The sequence below is a fragment of the Oncorhynchus mykiss genome, chromosome 8 (genome assembly GCF_057628025.1).
Source record: "Oncorhynchus mykiss isolate SJ-2025 chromosome 8, ASM5762802v1, whole genome shotgun sequence".
NCBI classification, from domain to species: domain Eukaryota; kingdom Metazoa; phylum Chordata; class Actinopteri; order Salmoniformes; family Salmonidae; genus Oncorhynchus; species Oncorhynchus mykiss.
Window position 1 is genome coordinate 29,149,535 of NC_143029.1, and position 25,990 is coordinate 29,175,524.

The 25,990-nt window shown below is 42.6% G+C and overlaps 1 protein-coding gene across 1 annotated transcript in view; it reads left to right on the forward strand.

Moving 5' to 3' along the window:
* btbd7 (BTB domain containing 7) overlaps positions 1–25,990 on the forward strand; it is a 110,898-nt gene that overhangs the window by 33,139 nt on the left and 51,769 nt on the right. The window contains exon 2 of the mRNA XM_036985231.2: positions 23,386–23,610. Coding sequence (XP_036841126.2) covers positions 23,529–23,610 — 82 coding nt within the window. The 5' untranslated portion in view covers positions 23,386–23,528. The remainder of the gene's footprint in view (positions 1–23,385; positions 23,611–25,990) is intronic.

Sequence of the window (25,990 nt, forward strand, 5' to 3'; positions counted from 1 at the left end):
GGTTTTGGAGCAGTGGCTTCTTCCTTGCTGAGGGGCCTTTCAGGTTATGTCGATATAGGACTCGTTTTTACTGTGGATATCACAAGGTCCTTTGCTGTTGTTCTGAGATTGATTTGCACTTTTCGCACCTAAGTACGTTCATCTCTAGGAGACAGAACGTGTCTCCTTCCTGAGCGTTATGACGGTCGGGTGGTCCCATGGAGTTTATACTTGCGTGATATTGTTTGTACAGATGAACATGGTACTTTCAGGCATTTGGAAATTGCTCCCAAGGATGAACCAGACTTGCGGAAGTCTACAATTTTTTTTCTGGGGTCTTGGCTGATTTCTTTTGATTTTCCCATGATGTCAAGCAAAGAGGCACTGAGTTTGAAGGTAGATCCACAGGTACACCTCCAATCGACTCAAATTATGTCAATTAGGCTACCAGAAGCTTCTAAAGCCATGACATAATTTTCTGGAATTTTTAAAGCTGTTTAAAGGCACAGTCAACATAGTGTATGTAAACTTCTGACCCACTGGAATTGTGATACAGTGAATTATAAGTGAAATAATCTGTAAACAATATTTGGAAAAATGACTTGTCATGCACGATGTAGATGCCCTAACAGACTTGCCAAAACTATAGTTAACAAGAAATTTGTGGAGTGGTTGAAAAAAAGTTTTAATGATTCCAACCTTAGTGTATGTAAACTTCCAACTTCAACTGTAACCGGGACCATAATCCATTGCTCACCTACTTGGCCGGTCTGTGTGGTGCAGACATGGAGAGGGAGACAATAGACGAGAAGAGATTGAAGAACGCGCAATCAAGATTGGTTGCTTTGTAAGATATCTCTATGACCCTCAAACTCAACTCTGGACCTTGAAGCCAGTTCCAATGCTTTTTAAAAAACACTTAGACCTGAGACACCAGATAAACGCAATTACACTGAACAAATATGTAAAAGATTTTACAGTTACAGTTCATTTAGGGAAATCAGTCAATTGAAATATATTAATTAGGTCCTAATCTAGGGATTTCACATGACTGTGAATAGAGATATTCATCTGTTGGTCACAGATCCTTTTTTTTTTTTTTATTATTTACATTTTTAAGGTATGAATGTGGATCAGAAAACCAGTCAGTATCTGGTGTGACCACCATTTGCCTCATGGGGCACGACACAGCTCCTTCGTGTAGAGTTGATCAAGCTGCTGATTGTGGCCTGTGGAATGTTATCCCACTCTTTTTCAGTGGCTGTTCGAAGTTACTGGATGTCTGCAGGAACTGGAACACGTTGTCGTACACATCAATCTAGAGGTCGACCGATTAATCGGAATGGCCGATTTCAAGTTTTCATAACAATCAGAAGTCAATATTTTGGCCGATTTTGACGAAAAAAGAAAAAAAAAGTATTTTTTTTTACACCTTTTTATTTAATCTTTATTTAACTAGGCAAGTCAGTTAAGAACACATTCTTATTTTCAATGACGGCCTAGTAATGGTGGGTTAACTGCCTTGTTCAGGGGCAGAACGACAGATTTTCACCTTGTCAGGTCTGGGGATTCAATCTTGCAACCTTACAGTTAACTAGTCCAACGCTCTAACTACCTGCCTCTCATTGCACTCCACGAGGAGATTGCCTGTTACGAGAATGCAGTAAGCCAAGGTAAGTTGCTAGCTAGCATTAAACTTATCTTACAAAAAACAATCAATCAATCAATCATAATCACTAGTTAACGACACATGGTTGATGATATTACTAGTTTATCTAGTGTGTCCTGCATTGCATATAATCGATTCGGTGCGTATCTTTGCCCCAATGTGTACCTAACCATGAACATCAATGCCTTTCTTAAAATCAATACACAGAAGTATATATGTTTAAACCGGCATATTTAGCTAAAAGAAATCCAGGTTAGCAGGCAATATTAACCAGGTGAAATTGTGTCACTTCTCTTGCGTTCATTGCACGCAGAGTCAGTGTGCATGCAACAGTTTGGGCCGCCTAATTTGCAAGAATTTTACGAAATTATGACATAACATTGAAGGTTGTGCAATGTAACAGGAATATTTAGACTAATGGATGCCACCCCTTAGATAAAATACGGAACAGTTCTGTATTTCACTGAAAGAATAAACGTCTTGCTTTCGAGTTGATCGTTTCCGGATTCAACCGTATTAATGACCTAAGGCTCGTATTTCTGTGTGTTATCACGTTATAACTAAGTCTATGATTTGATAGAGCAGTCTGACTGAGTGATGGTAGGCAGCAGCAGACTCATAAGCATTCATTCAAACAGTACTTTCGTGCGTTTTGCCAGCAGCTCTTCGTTGTGCGTCAAGCATTGCACTGTTGATGACTTCAAGCCTATCAACTCCCGAGATGAGGCTGGTGTAACCAATGTGAAATGGCTAGCTAGTTAGCGGGGTGTGCGCTAATAGCGTTTCAAACGTCACTCGCTCTGAGACTTGGAGTAGTTGTTCCCCTTGCTCTGCATGGGTAACGCTGCTTCGAGGGTGACTGTAATCGTTGTGTTCCTGGTTCCAGCCCAGGGAGGAGCGAGGAGAGGGACGGAAGCTATACTGTTACACTGGCAATACTATCGTGCCTATAAGAACATCCAATAGGTGAATGAAATACAAATGGTATAGAGAGAAATATTCCTATAATTCCTATAATAACTACAACCTAAAACTTCTTAGCTGGGATTATTGAAGACTCATGTTAAAAGGAACCACCACCTTTCATATGTTCTCATGTTCTGAGCAAGGAACTTAAACGTTAGCTTTCTTACATGGCACATATTGCACTTTTACTTTCTTCTCCAACACTTTGTTTTTGCATTATTTAAACCAAATTGAACATGTTTCATTATTTATTTGAGGCTAAATTGATTTATTGATGTATTATATTAAGTTAAAATAAGTGTTAATTCAGTATTGTTGTAATTGTCATTATTACAAATAAATAAAAACAAATCGGCCGATTAATCGGTATCGTCTTTTTTTGGTCCTCCAATAATCGGTATCGGCGTTGAAAAATCATAATCTGTCGAGCTCTAATCTAGAGCATCCCAATCATGCTCAATGGGTGACATGTCTGGTAAGCATGCAGCCCATGGAAGAGCTGGGACATTTTCAGCTTCCAGGAATTATGTACAGATCGTTGTAACATGGAGCCATACATTATCATGCCAAAAAATGAGGTGATGGTGGCATGACAATTGGTCTCAGGATCTCGTAACGATATCTCTGTAAATTCAATTTGCCATAGATAAAATCTAATTGTGTTTGATGTCGGTAGCTTATGCCTGCCCATAGCATAACACCACCGCCACCATGGGGCACTCTGTTCACAACGTTGACATCAACAAACCACTTTCCCACTCGACGCCATCTCCGCGATACAGTTGAAACCGGGATTAATCTGTAAAGAGCACACTTCTCCAATGTGCCAGTGGCCATTTGAAGGTGAGCATTTGCCTACTGAAGTCGGTTACGATGCCGAACTACTGTCAGGTCAAGATCTTGTTGAGGACAACGAGCACGCAGATAGGCTTTCCTGAAACGGTTTCTGACAGTGTGTGTAGAAATTCTTTGGTTTTGCAAACCCAGTTCCATCAGTTGTCCCCTTGGCTGATCTCGAATGATCCCGCGGGTGGAGAAGCCGGATGTGGAGGTCCTGGGCTGGCGTTACACATGGTCTGCGGTTGTGAGGCCGGTTGGACATACTGCCAAACTCTCTAAAACGACGTTGGAGGAGGCTTACGGTAGATAAATGAACATTAAGTTCACTGGCAACATCTCTGTTGAATATTCATGCATTCAGCATGCCACATGCAGGCTCCCTCAAAACTTGATACATCTGTGGCATTGTGTTTTGTGACAAAAATGCACATTTTAGTGGCCTTTTACCGAACAGAACCATATAATTCTACAATGTAGAAAATAGTACACATTTGGAAAAAACCTTGAATGACGTGTCCAAACTTTTGACTGGTACCGTATATTAATATATACATCAAAGTTACGGTTATGATGGTTATTTTATTTTCATGATGGTCTTCATCCAGAAATCAGTTAGAAGGTAATTGTGCCAGCCCAAATAGTTGCTCACCATTTTTCTCCTTTGTGAGACTTTGACTCTCTTAATATGACTTGTACATACAGTGGGGGAAAAAAAGTATTTAGTCAGCCACCAATTGTGCAAGTTCTCCCACTTAAAAAGATGAGAGGCCTGTAATTTTCATCAACTTCAACTATGACAGACAAAATTAGGAGAAAAAATCCAGAGAATCACATTGTACGATTTTTAATGATTTTTTTTGCAAATTATGGTGGAAAATAAGTATTTGGTCACCTACAAACAAGCAAGATTTCTGGCTCTCACAGACCTGTAACTTCTTCTTTAAGAGGCTCCTCTGTCCTCCACTCGTTATCTGTATTAATGGCACCTGTTTGAACTTGTTACCAGTATAAAAGACACCTGTCCACAACCTCAAACAATCACACTCCAAACTCCACTATGGCCAAGACCAAAGAGCTGTCAAAGGACACCAGAAACAAAATTGTAGACCTGCACCAGGCTGGGAAGACTGAATCTGCAATAGGTAAGCAGCTTGGTTTGAAGAAATCAACTGTGGGAGCAATTTTAGGAAATGGAAGACATACAAGACCACTGATAATCTCCCTCGATCTGGGGCTCCACGCAAGATCTCACCCCGTGGTGTCAAAATGATCACAAGAACGGTGAGCAAAAATCCCAGAACCACACGGGGGGACCTAGTGAATGACCTGCAGAGAGCTGGGACCAAAGTAACAAAGCCTACCATCAGTAACACACTACGCCGCCAGGGACTCAAATCCTGCAGTGCCAGACGTGTCCCCCTGCTAAGCCAGTACATGTCCAGGCCCGTCTGAAGTTTGATAGAGAGCATTTGGATGATCCAGAAGAAGATTGGGAGAATGTCATACGGTCAGATGAAACCAAAATATAACTTTTTGGTAAAAACTCAACTCGTCGTGTTTGGAGGACAAAGAATGCTGAGTTGCATCCAAAGATCACCATACCTACTGTGAAGCATGGGGGTGGAAACATCATGCTTTGGGGCTGTTTTTCTGCAAAGGGAACAGGACGACTGATCCGTGTAAAGGAAAGAATGAATGGGGCCATGTATTGTGAGATTTTGAGTGAGCAAGGGCATTGAAGATGAAACGTGGCTGGGTCTTCCTGCATGACAATGATCCCAAACACACCGCCCGGGCAGCGAAGGAGTGGCTTCGTAAGAAGCATTTCAATGTCCTGGAGTGGCCTAGCCAGTCTCCAGATCTCAACCACATAGAAAATCTTTGGTGGGAGGTGAAAGTCCGTGTTGCCCAGCAACAGCCCCAAAACATCATTGCTCTAGAGGAGATCTGCATGGAGGAATGGGCCAAAATACCAGCAACGGTGTGTGAAAACCGCGTGAAGACTTACAGAAAACGTTTGACCTCTGTCATTGCCAACAAAGGGTATATAACAAAGTATTGAGATAAACTTTTGTTATTGACCAAATACTTATTTTCCACCATAATTTGCAAATAAATTCATTAAAAATCCTACAATGTGATTTTCTGGATTTTTTTTCACATTTTGTCTGTCATAGTTGAAGTGTACCTATGATGAAAATTACAGGCCTCTCATCTTTAAGTGGAAGAACTTGCACAATTGGTGGCTGACTAAATACTTTTTTGCCCCACTGTAAGTCCTGTTTTAAAAACAAAGTAATTAGAAGAGTTTGTGGTAGTTCCTCATGGGTGTCTGACCAACTGCTGCTTTTCACCAAAGGGAAATAAAAATCATGTCATTAAACATTCCCAAATCTTACAACAGCCATGGCATGCAGTGCATGACGGCGGTGATGTCAGTGGTTAGAAACCGATAGTAGCTGATTAAGTCGGTGAATTCATTAAAGACTATGAGATGATTGGAAGTATATTTGCGTCAATTTATCCTCTCCTCCTGCACAGGCGAGTATTTAAAGTGGCTTGCTGTACCAGGATTTTACCGTGTCTCTGGCACACAGGCGGTCATTCCAAGTCTCACAGCATCTGTTAGGTTCATACTAAAACACTGGCCAACCTTATCCCCTTATCAGTGATTCCCATGTCAAAGCAAGAGGTTCAATGAAAGCCGGGTCTCATCTGGGCTTGAGACTCGTAAAATGCCCTTCTGCTCATCTAGGATACACATCGTTCCCAGCTGCCAAACGGTTGAGCCGTCTCCGAGTCCATCAGCTGGAAAAATCCTGACAGCTGGAATATTGTGAAGATCAACAGTACCGGGAGCTTTCCAGGAAGATGAACCTGGCTTAATTGGTTCTTTCATAAGGGATAGAGGAACCATGGTGTTAGTGGGGGGAAAAGTGGCAGGTCAATGTATTTGTCCAACCCCTCTAGCCTAAGGTAAACCTTTTTCACCTAGCAAGGAACAACCACACTGCCTTGCTCATAAACCTTTTTATTGTGCAATTTCTCCAGCGGTAACTCATACGTTCTCTCTGGAAATTGGGTCTGTTGGTCATTTAATAGAAATTGCTGAAAGCAAGCTGCCCAATTCCCAGGGTGTTGAAAAAGAAAACGAGCAAGAAAGGGAAATTAGCAGTTTGGGGAAAGGATGGATTTAGTCTGCCAGCTGGTGCATGAGTTTGAGATCCTGAAGCTGGCACCAGTCCCTGTCCACTTGATGGAGATGTAAAAGACTATTGTCCATTAAGGGTACTAAATACATTTCTTGGTCGACACCCCCCCCTCCACAAATCATTAGCTAATCTTTCTTATGGATCGCAGTGTCTGATGTTTTGCCACGGGGGCGCCATACTTTTCACCGCGCTTAAACAAATTGCTTTATGGAAGGGCATCACAAGAGCCTTGTCTGGCTAATTTGTCTTCCGTGAGCTTGACTCCCTCATACATAATCATCCTAGTGCTTAGAAATATAGGCTAATGTAGTGAAATATTTATTGAGTTGGCTTATTGTTCCTGGCTGACTCTCAAACTAGGGTATATTGACCTGCGATCCAAATGTGTACAGTGCATTCGGACAGTATTCACACCCCTTGAGTTTTTCCACATTTTGTTACGTTATGGCCTTATTCTAAAATTGATTAAATCCTTTTTTTTACCTCATCAGTCTACACACAATACCCCATAATGACATAATGACAAAGCAAAAACAGGTTTTTAGATTTTTTTCGCACAACAAAACGGAAACATCACATTTAGATAAGTATTCAGACCCTTTACTCAGTACTTTGTTGAAGCACATTTAGCAGCGATTACAGCCTTGAGTCTCTTCTTGGGTATGCCACTACAAGCTTGGCACACATGTATTTGTGGAGTTTCTCCCATTCTTCTCTGCAGATCCTCTCAACCTCTGTCAGGTTGGATGGGGAGCGTCAAGTCCGGGCTCTGGCTGGGCTACTCAAGGACATTCAGAAACTTGTCCTGAAGCCACTCCTTCGCTGTTTCTGGTTAGGGTTGTTGTCCTGTTGGAAGGTGAACCTTCGCCCCAGTCTGAGGTCCTGAGCACTCTGGAGCAGGTTTTCACCTCAGATCTCTCTACTCTGCTCGATTCATCTTTCCCTCAATCCTGTCTAGTATCCAAGTACTTGCTGCTGAAAAACATCCCCACAGCATGATGCTGCCACCACCATGCTTTACCGTAGGGGTGGTGCCAGGTTTCCTCCAGATGTGACACTTGGTATTTAGGCCAAAGAGTTCAATCTTGGTTTCATCAGACCAGAGAATCTTGTATCTCATCGTCTCATTCCTTTAGGGGCCTTTTGGCAAACTTCAAGCGGGCTGTCATGTGCATTTTACTGAAGAATCGTTTCATCTGGCCACTCTACCATAAAGGCCTGATTGGTGGAGTGCTGCAGAGATGGTTGTCCTTGTGGGAGATTCTCCCATCTCCACAGCGGAACTCTGTTCTTGGTTTGGCTTGGCAGCCAGGTCTAGGAAGAGTCTTGGTGGTTCCAAACTTCCATTTAAGAATGATGGAGACCGCTGTGTTGTTGGGGACCTTCAATGCTGCAGACCTTATTTGGTAACCTTCCCCAGATTTGTGCCTTGACACAGTCCTGTCGTTGAGCTCTACAGACAATTCCTTTGACCTCAGGGCTTGGTTTTTGCTCTGACATGCACTGTCAACTGTGGGACAGGTGTGTGCCTTTCCAAATCATATCCAGTCAATTGAATTTACCACAGGTGGACTCCCAAGTTCTGGAAACATTTCAATGATGATCAATGGAAACAGGATGCACCTGAGCAAAATTGAGTCATAGCAAAGGGTCTGAATACTTATGCAAAAAATATATTAGGTGAACAATAGGTAGGTAAAGAAATAAAACAACAGTAAAAAGACAGGCTATATACAGTAGCGAGGCTATAAAAGTAGCGAGCCTACATACAGACACTGGTTAGTCAGGCGGATTGAGGTAGTATGTAGATATGGTTGACGTGACTATGCATATATGATAAACAGAGAGTAGCAGTAGCGTAAAAGGGGGGTTGGTCGCTGGTGGGTAGGACACAATGCAGATAGCCCGGTTAGTCAATGTGCGGGAGCACTGGTTGGTCGGCCTAATTGAGGTAGTATGTACATGAATGTATAGTTAAAGTGACTATGCATATATGATAAACAGAGAGTAGCAGCAGCGTAGAAAGAGGGGTTGGGGGGTGGCACACAATGCAAATAGTCCGGGTTGCCATTTGATTACCTGTTTAGGAGTCTTATGGCTTGGGGGTAAAAACTGTTGAGATGCCTTTTTGTCCTAGTCTTGGCACTCCGGTACCGCTTGCCAGAAAAGGCTATAACGTAACAAAATGTGGAAAAAGTCGAGGGGTCTGAATACTTTCCAAATGGACCCTTAGAACATTTCTTGGCCTCCTTGCCTATTCAGTTTTCCACTATTCTGTTCCTCCCCATGCTGGTCAAATGGTGTTTCATAGGATCTCTGTCCTTTGCTGTGGGATGTGGGATTATCATGCGGCTATTTTTATGATTGTAATGGTCTGCGTGACCGCTGTCACTCACTAACAGGGACCATGTCCGACATCAAAGTCCCTATGAAGAGCGCATAGTGAGATTAATTGGGGAGAGTGCTTGGCTTGCACAAGGGCCTTAAAATGCCAGAAGTAAGATAGATGCTTGGTTTCAGGAAGGGGCTACCGTAAACAGGATGTAGTTTATCCGCCTAACCATTTAAAACAATTGTATTTGGAGGCATCTGCCAAGTGTCTAATGGCTGGTAGGGTGCATTAATTACTCAGAGAGAATGGCTGTGAGCTAGGCCTACATCCCCTCCGAATTGGGGAAGTGGGTCTTTTGAAAGCCATCCCTTTAGACAGCTGGCGATTTTGAAGGTCAAAAGACTGCAACATTCTCGACTCAAGATGAGGAATACTTTCAGGGTCTACCTCTATCTAAAAAAAAAAGGTCCTGTCTCTAGGAAATGAGCCTTCGTGCATAGTCGTAAGTTTAGCTATCAGCATGCTACATAGGCTAATGATTAGCCACGTTTGTTTAATAAAAGTATGAGTAGGGATGTGCCTGTATTGGTAATTCTGCAATGTGAAATTATCATATTTTGAATAGCCTATGTGTTGATTTAGCCAGTCCTCGTTAGATTATTGACAACTGAGGAAACTCCAGTCAACAGCGCTGCTATTGTTGCGTAGCTTGGCATGCTGTGCTTGGCTTCCTCCACAGTAACTGAAGAGGCATGTTCTGTCGCCTTCTCATGAAAGGGGGGTTGGGGACAGTAAAAATGCCACAAAGTGGAATGGAACTGCTATCTCTCCGCATGTTTTTCACTGTTATCCTTCTGACCCCACACGTAGAGAACAAAGTCATCAAACAAGGGACCTTGAGATACTTTCCATCGTCTCGTGATAAATCAATATAATTCAGTTATTACCACAGGAAGGGCTGCTTTACCACCCTCCCTCTTCTTTGTTTACCTCAGGAATGTCAGAGATGTATCTGCTATTTGGTGCATGCCTTCATTAAAATGTTTGTCTCCGAGGACATTCAAACAAAAGTGTCTGGATACTCATGTTTTTTAGTTTTTTCCTTTGCGACTGATTTCCATCTCCATTACCCCGCAGAAATGTTTTTGCTACGAGGCCAAAACTCCCCCGAAACATCCTGTTGTCTTGTGGCTGCGCTGACCTTTAAAGCCTAATTAGATGTTTTTTTTGTGGTATTGTATTAGCTGAAGCTCAAATTTGTGAGGATGGTTGGGGGCGGGGTGTCTCGGTTAGAGCATTCCTTGAGCTCTCTCTGCAAAAGGGTAAGCGTGTCAGCAGAACAGCGTGAACTCTGAAATGTCAGCCCTCCTCCATCGTCCTCTCTAAGCTGGACGGATTCATTCACCCAGCGGTCAAGTAACGGGGCTGGGGGGACGGAACAGGACGACAAAATGGCTGCGACACTTCCACCAGGTTGAGGCTGCACATTGGTAGTGGATGACACAATGTAGGCCTAAAGCACTATGAGACCTGGTCAATAGTGCCATATTGTTACTGAAGTGTCTGGACCACAAACTAGGGCAGAGAATACATTAGTACGTTTGGGCTCAGTCAGGATGTGCTGAGATCCCAGCCTCTGACTTTTAAGTTCCTGGTGGAGTCATCACAGTGACTGTTGGTGCTGTTTGGACCAGACAGGATGACCTTGACTGAGGAAATTGGCAACAGCCTGCTGGAAATGAAGAGGTCCATCTCACCAGGAACTCAAAAGCTGAGGAAAAGCAATCGTTGGGTGGGCCTATTTTATTATAATAAACATTCCAGTAGAACATTGCTTTGGCTATAACAGTATCAGACAGGTGGAAAGAAAAATGCCCCATTACTGAAGAATAATATCTTTACTAATAAAATAGCAGCATTTAGATATTTTTTTACTTATCGTCATTCAGCTACATCTATTCTGACTTATCGACATTTTGGATGTTAGATATGCAGAGACAAAGCCTGGGAAGTTTGGTGTGTGTGTGTGTGTGTGGTCGACTCTGAGGGGAAACCCAAACGCCACGAAATCTTTATCAATGTCCGATTCGTGCTGGTTTATGAGAAAACAAAGGCATGAACAGGAAGAGAAAACATTAGCCGTATCAACTTGATTTTCTACCATATCCTCTGCATTCTGTAGCCTTTGAGGGAAGAATTTAGATCAGGGTCCCCCCATGGAATTGTCATGGTTGGACATAAAATACTAAAAACATCAGGAAATCGGCTCCAAGTGATTTTAATTGAAGAAATCTGTTCCCAATTTTTCCCACGCATAATAGAGAGACACGTGATCGTATACAAATGTAAGCAAGGTTTGAAATTGTTTTAGTCAAACATATCTGTTTGGGCTTCTTGCGGACAATTTGCAGTCTACAAATTATTTGTAATTATGCAACGGTAGGTCTAATCCTGAATGCTGATTGGTTAAAACCGCATTCCAGCCTGTGTCTATTCCACAAGTTACCACCGGCTAAATCCTATGATGTTAAAATACCTATTTACTCTGTTCCATCTGACTGTGCAATCCACTGTCTTATCAGCCCACCAGGCAAGTTATAAACTTGATCTCCACTATAAAAAGCATCCAGACAATATCTCACATTTCTTTCAGACTAACATTTCGTTTTCAACAGCGGCGATTTGTTTAAACCTTGCTGCCTTTCTCTCCAACACTTGCAACATTGTTTGCAAATGTCGGAGAGCATAATTTTTTATGGATGTATACAAAGAACTATCAATAGAAAACAGGTAAAACGAAAGAAGAAGTGCAGCTAGTTTGTCTTTCCAGCTTCAGTTTGAAGTGATTGTGTTAGCTGTGTTGTTGGCTAGCTCCTCTGAACAAGTGTCCTGAGGAGTGAACACATTAGCTTATTGTTATGGATGTATCCAAATAAATGTCTAGAAAACTGCTTAAACAAACGTAAATGTAACTTTGCCGTTATTCCGGCTGCACTGCTTGACGTGACTGTAAATTAGATGTAGTAGGCTAGCTAGCCAGTATGGCAATGGGACATTTAGAACAAACAACTGTCCTTAGAATAAAAGACTGGGCCTGGCAGCTGAACCAATAGAAGGAACGACCAGCTTGGGTAGCAACCTTAGATTTGTGTCTGGACAATATCTTGTGGAAGGATGAAATAGTATGAATAATTTCATCAAAATAACTTTTTTTTAGTGAAAATATGTAAATCAATTATTTGAATATGTTGGTAACCTGTTTGCCGGCCCTCGATTTAGTCTCGGGCCTAACACCTATGCCGATATATCCTTCAAACACCGGCTTCTCGGACATCATCACTTAATTATTGTCCGGACCCCAGACCATCTGCTCATAAATCTAGTTGATGATCCCTGATATAGATCCTGAGAGTATTCATGTATTTGAATATCAGAGTGAAAAATGCACTCAGACATTACAATCTACTCATGTTTAGAGCCATGCTGTATATTGTCTGTCTGAATAGACCATGGGGAGTGGTTGCGAAAGCGAACTATCTATTATAATATGACAGTCAAAATTAATAGCACGTCTGTCTGGTAGTTAATATTTTAGAGTGCATGGGACTCTCATTAGCAACTTGTCAGTGTGATAATGTTTTCTTTGCTCATATTTGAGTTGACATTGACAGACACGGTCCAAATACGCAAGCAGCCCTCTGACAACTGGCATTCTGGTTCTTTTTGCTTTGCTCCCCGCTCTAAGTGGGTCTCCAGCATTGGGTTGTCAAGGTTGGGGTCAAATCATTTAAATTGTCAATTCTGCAAATGAGTTGGCTATTCAAGGCAAAGACCCTAACTAAGCGAGTCAGCTTAGGGATGCACCATGTTGGGTGGAGCAGTGGCCTTGGGTCCCTGGTTCTGCCTTGGCCCGAAGCCCCTGGAGCCGCTCGGCGGGAGAGGCACTGTAGGGTGGATCAGACAACCCGCAGCTGGCTTGGTGCAGCTTGGCTCTGTCCCCTCTCATTAGTCTCACATAATCCAGCCTGCCACGGCCTTCAGAAAGCAGCCACAGACCAGGGTGCCTCGTCGCCCCCCTCCCCTCCCTTCTTTCTGCCAATCCTGAGAAGTTGCGGAGGGCCTGGAAACAGAGGGCTCTTTATCCTTACTGATTTTTGTTGAATGGACATTGCTTTTGCTCAGTGGTCTGGTAAAGTGTTGTCCCCTGAACACTTAACTTTCACTCCCACGTTGCCGGCTCTTGAAAGAAAGAAAAACTCTCACGCTGCTGCTAAGCAAGCTTTCATTGTGCATGATTTGTAATTTGCCTATTGGTGGAAAGCAACACACGCTGTGAATGTGTGCTTGTTAGGGTATGAGTGGGATAAAAGATGAAGTACTCTTCTGAGGGGTAAAACACTCCTTTGACAGTCTTGCGCACTGTTCTCCCTCCTATCAATTGCCTTGTTTACTGTCACTCGAGACAGCAAACGTCCTCCTCTTTATATCTTAATGTCAGTGTGTGATTTGCTCTTGTGCTATGTGTTGGGGAACATCTCGTATGTTTGCTCAGGCATACAGTGGTCCCACTGCGTTAGTGGAGCTGACCTCCGGGCCAGATTAAATCTGATGTCCGGACACACCCACAGAGCCGGGCACACCCAGTGAGCGCTGATGGCAGATCCTCCTCTCTCTGGGTTGAATGCAGTCAGGGAAAAGTTCACAGCCTGAATGGCCTCCATCTTCAGAGATTGCGACTGTAGCCAACTGACTTAAAAAGGCAACCGGGTTCATCGTGGAGCTGTGATTCTGAGATGAATTTGAGGTAACCCTTTATTTTATCGGAGTGGCTGCGGATCCGCCTTTTTCATTAGACTCTAAACCTGTTTTTGCTTTGTCATAACACTAAAAGAGCCGTAGCTTTCCGATGCTTCTGCACATGTGCAGATCTCATTCTGCTAATGTGTTTATTCTCTACTTTAAGCACAGATAACAGGCTACTCAGGCAAATGGTTATGGTGCTCGTTTAATAAAGTTAGATGAAAGCTTGATGATATAATGATCACAGTATTCTACATAACAGAACAAATGTCAAATCAAATTTTGTCATGTTCTGAATACAACAGCTGTAGTAGGTAGACCTTACTGTGAAATGCTTAGTTACGAGCCCTTAACAATGTTTTTTTTATGAGTAAGGGGGAAAAAAAGAGAAAATAGACTAAAGGAAAAATAGTAACCCAAAATAATGAGGCTAAACAGTGCATTTGGAAAGTATTCAGACCACTTCACTTTTTCTACATTTTGTTACGTTACAGCCTTATTCTAAAATGGATTAAATAAAAACAATGAATCATAAATCTGCACACAATACCCTCATAATGACAAAGAATTACCTTATTTACATAAGTATTCAGACCCTTTACTATGAGACTCAACCTGGCACCATCCCTACGGTGAAGCATGGTGTTGGCAGCATCATGCTGTGGGGATATTTTTCAGGGACTGGGAGACTAGTCAGGATCTAGGCAAAGATGAATGGAGCAAAGTACTGAGATCCTTGAGGAAAACCTGCTCCAGAGTTCACAGGACCTCAGACTGGAGTGAAAGTTCACCTTCCAACAGGACAATGACCGTAAGCATACAGCCAAGACAACACAGGAGTGGCTTCAGTACAAGTCTCTGAATGTCCTTTAGTGGCCCAGCCCAGAGCCTGGACTTGAGCCTGATCTAACATCTCTGGAGAGACCTGAAAATAGCTGTGCAGCGACGCCTGACCGAGCTTGAGAGGATCTGAAGAGAAGAATGGCAGAAACTCCCCAAATGCAGGTGTGCCACGCTTGTAGCGTCATTCTCAAGAAGACTCTAAATGTGTTTTTGCTTTGTCATTATGCAGTTTTGTGTGTAGATTAATGAGGGGGGGAAAAAACAATTTAATCCATTTTAGAATAAGGCTGTAATGTAACAATGTGGAGGAAGTCAAGTGGTCTGATTACTTTCCTAATGCACTGTTTACAAGGAATACGGGTTAGTCGAGGTAATGTAACTAATATATACATGTAGGTAGGGGTAAAGTGACTATGCATAGATAATAAAGACTAGCAGCAGTGTATGTATGTGTATGGCATCAATATGCGTGTGTGTGGTTAGAGTCGGGTGAGTGTATATCAAGCCTATGCAAGAGTCAGTGCAGGTAGTCTGGGTAGCCATTTGATTAACTGTTGAGCAGTCTTATTGCTTGGGGGTAGAAGCTGTTAAGGAGCCCTTTGGTACTAGACTTGGTGCTCCGGTATCACTTGCCCTGCGGTAGCAGAGAGAACAGTCTGTGACCTGGGTGGCTGGAGTCTTTGGCAACTTTTAGGGCCTCTCTCCGACGCCACCTGGTATAGAGGTTTTGGATAGCAGGAAGCTCGGCCCAATGACGTACTGGGCGGTACGCACTACGCTCTGTTGCGCCTTGCGGTCGGACGCTGAGCAGTTTCCATACCAATCAGGATGCTCTCGATGGTGCAGTTGTGAAATTTTTTTTAGGATCTGATGACCCATGCCTAGGGTTTCACATTTTGGAGAATAATATTCTGAGGTGGAAACTTTCCGTGGAATTAACGGGAATATATGGGGGGGGGGGGGAATGAATATGCAAATTAATATTAATACACTTTAAATGTAATGTTTTTTGCATTAGATATATTTACCATATCATATGGAGACAAACATAAACCTTTTACCTTATCATAAGTAGACATCATTGCAAATGATTAAATCCTTCCAATAGAAATAGAGGTAATATTGAATGATCCCCAATGATCCAACGCATCTCCCAAAAACATTAATGTACATTCTTAAAATGATAGTCTAGAAACTAAAGCTTTGGTTGTCTTGCTCTAGGGCTTCCATGTCTTCTCCCTGGACCTCCTCAATGTCCACCTATTGAACATCAGACTCTGAGGCCTCATCTTCACTGTCACTTTCCAACCTTGTTGAGGATGGCTCGTTGTCAGTCTCAAAAAGCCTAAAATTTGACCGGATGGCCACCAATCTTTCAACCCTGCTATTGGTCAGCCTGTTGCGTGCTTTGGTGTGTGTGTTCCCAAACAAGGACCAGTTGGGCTCTGAGGAGGCTGATGTTGGTGAGATTTGGAGGATGATGGAGGCAACAGGGGAAAGATCCTCAGATCCACACAGTCCCTTCCACCAGGTGGCTGATGAGATATGTTGGCATGACTGCCATATTGCATCTCAATCCCAAAGCCCTTGCTTGGAAGTGTACTTCGCCAGACTGCCAAGAACCTTGCCCTCATCCAGGCCAAGGTGGCGAGTCACGATAGTGATTAAACCATGGGCCTTGTTGAGCTCTGCACCAGACAGGATGCTCTTGCCAGCATTGTGTATGGGCTCCAGGCAGAAGTCTTCATGCTTTTTGATGTATTTCAGAACTACAGTTTCCTCTGCTTGGAGCAACAGTGAAGTGGGCAGGGCAGTACAGATTTCTTCTCTTACATCTGCAAGCAGAGTCTGAACATCAGACAGGATGGCATTGTCTCCCTCAATCCGTGCAATGGCTACTGCTCTAGGTTTCAGGAGTTTCAGGCTGATCTATTTTGGGAGAGAGTGGTAAGCATACCACTCTCCCAAAATACATCATCCATGAGGATCCTCTTGATGGGGGTGTCCACAATTGGCCCAGCATCGTCCGGGTTGGGCTGGGGTATGGGTAGCCAGGTGGAAAGCATGGCCAGCCGTAGAGAAATGCTTATTGAAATTCTCAATTATAGTGGATTTATCGGTGGTGACAGTGTTTCCTAGCCTCAGAGCAGTGGGCAGCTGGGAGGAGGTGCTCTTATTCTCCATGGACTTTACAGTGTCCCAATACTTTTTTGAGTTAGTACTACAGGATGCAAATTTCTGTTTGAAAAAGCTAGCCTTAGCTTTCCTAACTGCCTGTGTATATTTGTTCCTAACTTCCCTGAAAAGTTGCATATCATGGGGTCTATTCGATGCTAATGCAGAACGCCACAGGATGTTTTTGTGCTGGTCAAGGGCAGACAGGTCTGGAGTGAACCAATGACTATATCTATTCCTAGTTCTACATTTTTTGAATGGGGTATGCTTATTTAAGATGGTGAGGAAGGCACTTTTAAAGAATAGCCAGGCATCATCTAACGACGGGATGAGGTCAATGTCATTCCAGGATACCCCAGCCAGGTCGATTAGAAAGGCCTGCTCGCAGAAGTGTTTTAGGGAGCGTTTGACAGTGATGAGGGGTGGTCGTTTGGTCGCAGACCCATTACGGATGCAGGCAATGAGGCAGTGATCGCTGAGATCTTGATTGAAAACAGCAGAGGTGTATTTGGAGGGCGAGTTAGTTAGGATGACCTCTATGAGGGTGCCCGTGTTTACGGATTTGGAGTTGTACCTGGTAGGTTCATTGATAATTTGTGTGAGATTGAGGACATCAAGCTTAGATTGTAGGATGGCCGGGGTGTTAAGTATGTCCCAGTTTAGGTCACCTAGTAGCACGAGCTCAGAAGATAGATGGGGGGCAGTCAATTCACATATTGTATCAAGAGCACATCTGGGGGCAGAGGGAAGTCTATAGCAAGCGGCAACAGTGAGAGACTTGTTTCTGGAAAGGTGAATTTTTAGAAGTAGAAACTCGAATTGTTTGGGTACAGACTTGGACAGTAATACAGAACTCTGCAGTCTTATCTTTGCAGTAGATTGCAACACCGCCCCCTTTGGCAGTTCTATCTTGCTGGAAAATGTTATAGTTAGCGATGGAGATTTCAGGGTTTTTGGTGATTTTCCTAAGCCAGGATTCAGACACGGCTAAGACTTCCGGGTTGTCAGTGTGCTAAAGCAGTGAGTAAAACAAACTTAGGGAGTAGGCTTCTATTGTTAACATGCATGAAACCAAGGCTTTTACTGTTACAGAAGTCAACAAATGAGAGCACCTGGGGAGTGGGGCTAGGCACTGCAGAACCTGGATTAACCTCTACATCACCAAACAGAGGAGAAGCAGGATAAGAGTGCGGCTAAATGCTATACGAACTGGCCGTCTAGCACGTTCGGAACAGAGAGTAAAAGGAGCAGGTTTCTGGGCTCGATAGCATAGATTCAAGGCATAGTGTACAGACAAAGGTATGGTAGGATGTGAGTACATTGGAGGTAAACCTAGGCATTGAGTAATGATGAGAGAGATATAGTCTCTAGAGACGTTTAAACCAGGTGATGTCATTGCATATGTAGGAGGTGGAACAGCATAGTTTGTTAAGGCATATTGAGCAGGGCTAGATGCTCTACAGTGAAATAAGATAGTAATCACTAACCAGGACAGTAATGCACAAGGCATATTGATATTAGAGAGAGGCATGCGTAGCCAAGTGAACATATGGGTCCAGTGACTGGTTGGGCTGACTGGGGACACGGCGATTCAGACAGTTAGCAGGCCGATGCTAGCAAGCTAACAGTTAGTAGGCCGGTTCTAAACAAGCTAGCAGTTAGCAGACTGGGTTAGCAAGCAAGCATTTAGCAGGGGCTAGCAGTTAGCAGACCGGGGCAGGCAAGCTAGCTGTTAGCAGACCAGGGGTAGCAAGTTAGCCTTTGGGGGTAAGTCTGTTTTTGCCTCTTCGTGCGGTGATGTCGATAGACCAGTCGTGGAATTAGTAGGGTTCCAGGTAGCTCCAGGTATCTAGCAGGTTAGCAGAATGGGCCTTCAGCTGGCGTCGCACCTGAGGGGCCTGTTGGAGTCCTTGGGCAGAATTTGTCCTATTTAGCTATCTTGCTGTTGCTAGCTAATTTGAGTTGTTATTTTACCTGAAATGCACAAGGTCCCCTACTCTGCCAATTAATCCACACATAAAACGGTCAACCGAATCATTTCTAGTCATCTCTCTTCCTTCCAGGCCTTTTCTTCTCTTGACTTTATATTGCGATTGGCAACTTTCATAAATTTGGTGCATTACCTTCACTGACCTTGTTCGTCTTTCAGTCACCCACGTGGGTATAGCCAATGAGGAGATGGGAGAGGCAGGACTTGCAGTGCGATCTGCATCAGAAACAGAACTGATTTCTCTTTTAGCCCGTGGCAACGCAGACGCTCGTTGGCGCGCATGAGCAGTGTGGTTGCAATAATTGAATAACATAGATTTCTAAATGTATTTTACGACGCGAGCGGTGTGGTCAGCCTGTAAGGTTCGTTCACTCCATCATTCAAAACAAAACTGTAGGCTGCTTCTAAACAACACTGTATAACTCAAGAAGATGCATATCCCCATGAAACTAATTGAGATCAAATGGTTGGCCTACTATGCAGAATGGTGTTGCATGGATGTTTCACTGTTAATACTTGAAGAATTATCATGCACTATTGAATGCTACTATATACGGCTCTGTTATGTAGAATACTGTGATCATTATGTGATCTTGCAGACACAGACACATTCATCTTTGATCTAACTTAATTAAATGAGCTCCATTCGTAGCCTGCTCTCTGCGCGTAAAGTATACACATGAATATACACATGCTCAGAATGTGATCCACACATGAGCAAAAGCTTCGGGAAGCTCCTGATATTTGAGTGCAGTGTACTAAATATCCAGAAAAATGTCAGATCGTCTGCCTTATTTTACAGCCCGGTATTAACTAGACTTCACTACTCTTTGCTCTGAGTCAAACCATGGATGGTGTCCCCAACAGTGAGGACCATAGGGGATGGAGAAGATCTCTTTATGTTGGAGCGCTAATAGGTAACGGGGAACTTGTCTGTCATACCTTCAACATGCTGTCGTGTAAGAGATTTTTCTCTTGCTTCTTCATTAAAATACATGTACACACATTGGAAAGGTTTATCAACCTAGTATAATCCTCTGGCCATGGGTTCAGTCCTTGCCTCGAGATATTTTATCATAGTTGTGCCTATTTTTTAAATAAATGTATGTTCCTCACCCACGAAGAAGTGAGGAGAAAGAATGTTCCTGTTTTATGTCCTTAGCAAAGAGTACGGAAAATGAGGCTGCTCTCTGTGACTGGGTAAAACTAGCAGCCCTGCAAATTGTTTGTTGAACCAGTAATTTGGACGATTCTATGTTCATGATTGTGAGAGTGAGGGAGGGGAAAAAAGAGGTTGGGAGAAAGAAAAGGACTGGGGCTGTTTTCCCAGTCAAATTAGGCAATAAGTTATTCATATCAAATTCCCTCAAATGCACCCTGAAAGAAATGCAATGCCACAGTGTTCTTGGATGGGTAAGATCTGGTGCCACGTACCCGGATGTCCCCACAGTTTAAAATGCAAGTTGTAGGACAAAGAACTTGAAGTAGAAGTTTTCTAAGACTATTGGTCATCACGGATCCACCTGGACCTGATCCAGGACCCGAGCCGATCCAGAATTCTAAATGGTCTGGGTCAGATCTGATTTGTCAAGGGTCTCGGGTATATGTAATTTTAGCTGAAGGACAGGCTACTAAAACCAAGAGCCAACAGGTAAGCAAGCTGCTACTTAATATTCTGAATTGAGTTATTATTTGTAACTGTAGCATGAGTAAGCACAGGCACTGCAGCCTCAGTTAGCCTAGCTATCGTTAGCTAGCTTAACTAGCTTCTCCCGGGTTTGATGAAGTCCAAGACTGGTACTATGTAATCATATATGATGAGAAATAACCTAGCTATGGCAGCTATAAGTCTACTAAGGCACGTGTCGACTTGTTTGGTTGCTGTCCCTCACGCCCTCCTCCCTGCTTCCCATGTTACTCGCTCAAAGTACGGCCCTTCCCCCACCTGTTAGTGCGGCACCACCCTTCCGCACGTGCTTTATCAGCGCCGCTTAGTAAAGTAGCCTAAATTACTTTTATGCTGCTTCCCTCACTCGGATCGGACCATATCTGGATCCGACCAGGTCTATACGGAACGGGTCTAGTTGTCCTTGGGTCCGTTCGGAATGCGTCTCTATATTAAAAATAAATTATGCATATCGGGTCCGGGTGGGAAAGCCCCAGGTCCATTTTGCAACTGGTCCAAATCCAGACATCGTTTTTGTGATTTAACTTGTTTTTGAGAAACTTACAGCAAATCACTTCCTCATCCTTGTTTTGTAGTATGGGGGCCCTGAAAAATCATGAACAAAGGCTCCAAAAACACGCAAATACATCCTTTTAGAAACTACACAGCTCTCAGTATAGTGATGCGGGTCTTTAAATGTACATTATCTGTGTAGCCTGCTTTTACAGGTAACTGCCAAAATAATGGAAACACCAACATATGAAGTGTCTTGTAGGGCACTGACCCGCCAGAACAGTTTCAATGCGCCTGTCCATAGATTCTACAAGTGTCTGGAACTTCCTGTGTGGAAGCGCCCCTTGCTTTCAATATTCTTTGTATCCCTCATTTACTCAAGAGTTTCCTTTATATCGGCAGTTACTTGTATAATTGTGGTATCGCGGATAAAGTTCAGAATGACACAATTTCATTACCTCTGCTTGACAATTATTTTGAAAAAGAAAAATGGATTTTGCCCCTGCAAAATTGGTCTTCTCTCTTAGCCATAGAGGGCAAAGCAGTATGTCAGCCACTCAGCGAACAATGTAAACATTCTCAGCATCAATATGGTGAGGCGTTGAGTCAAGCGGGACAGTCACAGAGGTAAGATGAGGGAGGCATCAAGAAAGCACTGGGCTGAGAATAGCGCTATCTTTGTAGCTACCCTTCTAGTTTCCTCATTCCTGCTGTGACCCCTCAACTACAGCCACTTTGCTCCCTTTTTTCCTCATTTTCTGAATCATAGTTGTTGTCTTGTATGAGGAAACATTTTCTATTGTGCCCCTTTTGCCAGTCAGTATGGTCATCGCAATGGCAGGGCAAGGGCTCTTGATGCTCATAGCCAATGGAATGTTCTGCCTCCCACCCTCATTGCATCACTTACATAACCTGTCAGCTTCTGTTTTGGCGCACCACACCAGTCAGAGAACTAGCCTATTAATTTATTCCTTCTCTACTTATGTCACTCAAATTGATAGTCCTTGTCCCAGACAGAAATTCTCTCAGCAATTTGTGCAGTCTGTGCCTTTCGCATGCAGTCATTATTTTATATTCTTGTGAAAGTTTTAAAGTAATCGCAACTTGCTTCAAAACCACACTGTCAAATTCGGAGAGTTCATTGTCTAGAAAGTTGCCTACTTATGTCAAATCCAACCCAATGACTTAATGACAACGGTTCTCTCTGAATATTTTCACTGTTAGTCAGAAAAGAGAATGTTTTAACGAATGACCATCAGCAGCTGGAATGTTTTTATTTTCTTCCTTTACTGAAATACATCAACATAGTATAGAATAAATACTGCCTGTATTTAATTTGATATCTAGTCTATTTGTAATGCATACTATTGAATACGTATTTCTAAAAGGGCATTCAAGCTCTCAGCAGTTAGGCTATTAGATGAATGTGGAAGAAAAGTGGGTAACATAGGGTATGTGACTGAAATCCCTTTACTTTAGGAATCGATTTGTGAAAAAGTAGCCTTAGTATAATGCTTTAGGAGTTAGCCTGACAATCACATGGCATTTTACCTACCTTGTAGAGAGGCTAGTTCTGACTGTCAACAGTAGTGTTTTGAAAACCATGCCTTAGGCTTAAGTTTTTTTTTAATGAAAAATGCATTCCAGACACAAGCCACATATCAGTCAAAGCATACATGAAGGGTACCCTCACATTTTGTCTCAGCCATGAAATTGTGTTCTCCATCTGCTTCCATTCCTGCTCGGTATTGACAAAGTGCGGCGCTAACCCAAGTGGTGGTAACCCAAGAACTCCATCTATATCTCCCCTCCAGGGAATTTCACAAATGAAAACAATTCACTTCGGGGTGAAGGAGATGGAGTAGCCTATGCCAGTATTTTGCAGAGTGGTCCACCAGCCATATGCTTAGAAGTTTTATCTGGTTGAAATTTCCAGAGAAATGCCTCTCACTGCCTGTTAACGTAGCAAGAGGGAAGTTTAGCCCTGATGTCTCCCAAAGCTGCTGAAGCCAGGCTACCCCCTGGGCAGTTTCTGGCAGTGCTAGATTGGACTGTAAAAGGAAACATAAATATCAGGATGTAGCAATAGCCTCTTTGGGAAAAAGAGCTTAAAATGGTTTTATATTGCAATACTTACGCCCACCCCCCCTAAAAGGCTTTAACTCTTAGGCTACTTGCCAAGCAAACAGCAGCAGACAAGTTTGGGTTTGGAATTCTGGGGACTGACAAGCTCTAGTCACTCTAGTAAGGGTTTTTCCAGTATTTCCATACAAATTAAATATTTTGAGGTTGAAAATGTATCTGAGCAAATTAGTGAGTACTGCTCCTGGGTTGATTTAGATTTGTGGACAATGTGATAGCCCCAACTAACAAACTGTTCCTCTTTACCGTGTCTCTCAGGGATGGCTGGTAAAGCTAGACTCCATGAAGTCCTGGCTCTGAGTCTGTCCAGGCTCTGAGTGGAGGCACTTTCGCTCGGGCAGAATGAGACTGCAAGGGTGGCCCCAGCGGTCCATGTGAAGAGGAAGTGGAAGAAGGAGAGGATGGGTGTCAATGCCTCCAGCTATCCCCATTCGTGCTCACCCCGATTTGGTAGCAACTCACAGAGCCAGCAGACATTTATAGGTGAGTGCTTCTATTGTATTTGTCCCTTATACCCTCATGCTGGAGTCAAAGGAATCCAATGCAACCCACTTCTAAACTAAATGTGAAAATGTAGCCTATTGGCTTTAAAACAACTAAGGTCACTCTGAATATTCACAGCAGAACACAAATGATGCTTTACAATAGGTGACTGAATGGGGGTACTAATGTATTGTTGCCTACTTTTATAAAAAATAAATAGTTGCGTAGTAGCCTATGTTTTCTAGTTAGTTTGGTAAAACAATCAAAGATCAACAGTCTTTCGGTTGAGAGAAGTCTACTAAAAGGCAAAGCCAAGGCATTCATCTCGTTTTTCAAAACCCCCCTAGAGTCGATTTCCTTGGCCCCGTGGAATTCTTATTATAATAAAAAAAATCCCCATCAAAATCTGTCCAAGATAGAGATATCTTTTTATTTATCGGATGCGTCTCAATCCACCGCATCCGCCAATATCGCCCTTCCGCATCTGCGGTGGCAGAGCTACAGTGGTTTTGTCAGACCATGGTCTGAGATATCCCAAAAATGTGTCTTCTCACGAAATCGTCTGTAGCGCCCGAACGGTTTGGCCTATAAAATATTATGTCAGAAAGGTGACTCGATAGAAAGATGAGACTCTCACGAACACGATGGTGTTCTCCATTTTGCGCTACTACCCCTAATAAGAGTCACAGGACTTGTCTGAAGTCGGTACTGCAGATCTGCCCATTTCTGTCTGTAGCGTCCGAACAGTTTGGGTTACACATTAAAGGCTTCCAAATGCTTGGGAGAGTTTGTGCATTTATTATGAAGACATTTTGTGACGTTTTTGTTCGTTTTCGACTTCGATAAAAAACTTTTTTTTGCTGTTCAGGCACTCTTTTTTTTTTTTTCTTGATGCAAGCAGAAGTCTGTATCCGAAGTCAACAGTAGGGATTCTTCAATAAAGTCTGTTGTCATTCAACGAGAGATGACTCATTTTCATGCACATTTTTTCATTGCGAAATACTGCATCAAACATCTTAGTTAGATGTAAAATTTTGTGACTTAGATCTCCTCTGCAGAAACGTCAAAATTAATAAAATATTTCTTGAGTTATCTTACATTAATTCTAAGTATTTTGAAGAAGTGTATACTGTTATGGTGTCTCAAAATGGACAAACGGTACTATTGCCACTTTCTCGTTTCTCAAGTGAAGGTCTTTTAAGGGAGTATGCTGGCACACTCGTTCAGTTCACCTAACTGACTTTGGCTAGCCGCCAGCCGTACTGATGCCTTAATATGACTCCTCTATGGAAAGGTGAGTCTCACAAACACGTACATGTTGTTTTGCTCTAGGATGAACATAACCCTCCTAACAAGACTCATCTGAAGGTATTCCGGTACAAGTTTTAAAAAATATATGGAAGTACAGAGAGCTCCAAAAGTATCGGTACAATGACCACTTTGTTGTTGTTTTGGTTCTGTACTCCATCACTTTGGATTTGAAATGACTGAGGTTTAAGTGCAGACTGTCAGCTTTAATTTGAGGGTATTGTCATCCATATCGGGTGAACCGTTTACCAAATGTATTGGAACAGTCACTTGTGTGTTAATGTAGTCAACAGTTTAGTATTTTCCTAGCATGCAATGATTACATCAAGCTTGTGACTCTACAAACTTGTTGGATGCATTTACTGTTTGTTTTGGTTGTGTTTCAGGTTATTTTGTGCGCAATAGAAATTAATGGTAAATAATGTATTGTGTAATTTTGGAGTCACCTTTATTGTAAATAAGAATAGAATATGTTTCTAAATACTTCTACATTAAGGTGAATTCTACCATGATTATGGATAGTCCTGAATTGATTGTGAGTAATGATGATTGAGAAAGTTACAGATGCACTAATGTCATACCCCCAAGATATGCTAACCTTCTCACCATTGCAGTAGCTGGGGAGGTAAAACATTTTTGTTGGGGGTATGATATTTTTGTGTCCAACTTTCTCACTCATCGTTATTCACGATTCATGGTAGCGTCCATATTAATGTAGAAGTGTTTAGAAACGTATTGATATTCTAACATACAAGTCTGATCCACATCTTGCACAAGGGGTTTAATTGAAATTGTACAAATCTTAATTTAAAAGCAATCAACTTGTGGCTAGAACAAAGTTGTTCACATTTAGTTTATTAGGACAAAGATTTGGCTCGGGAACTTTTCATAAAATATTCTGTAATTGGCATTCGGCGGTGAGTATACATTTACACCAGCTGAGGATGCAGGCCTCGAGAGAGTAACTTCTTTTCATCATCCCAGAATCGTCCTGAAGTGGAATTTCCACCGACACAAATTGAAAATGAACTGTCCCAAATTAAAATACTTGTTTTTTTAATAATGTAGGATA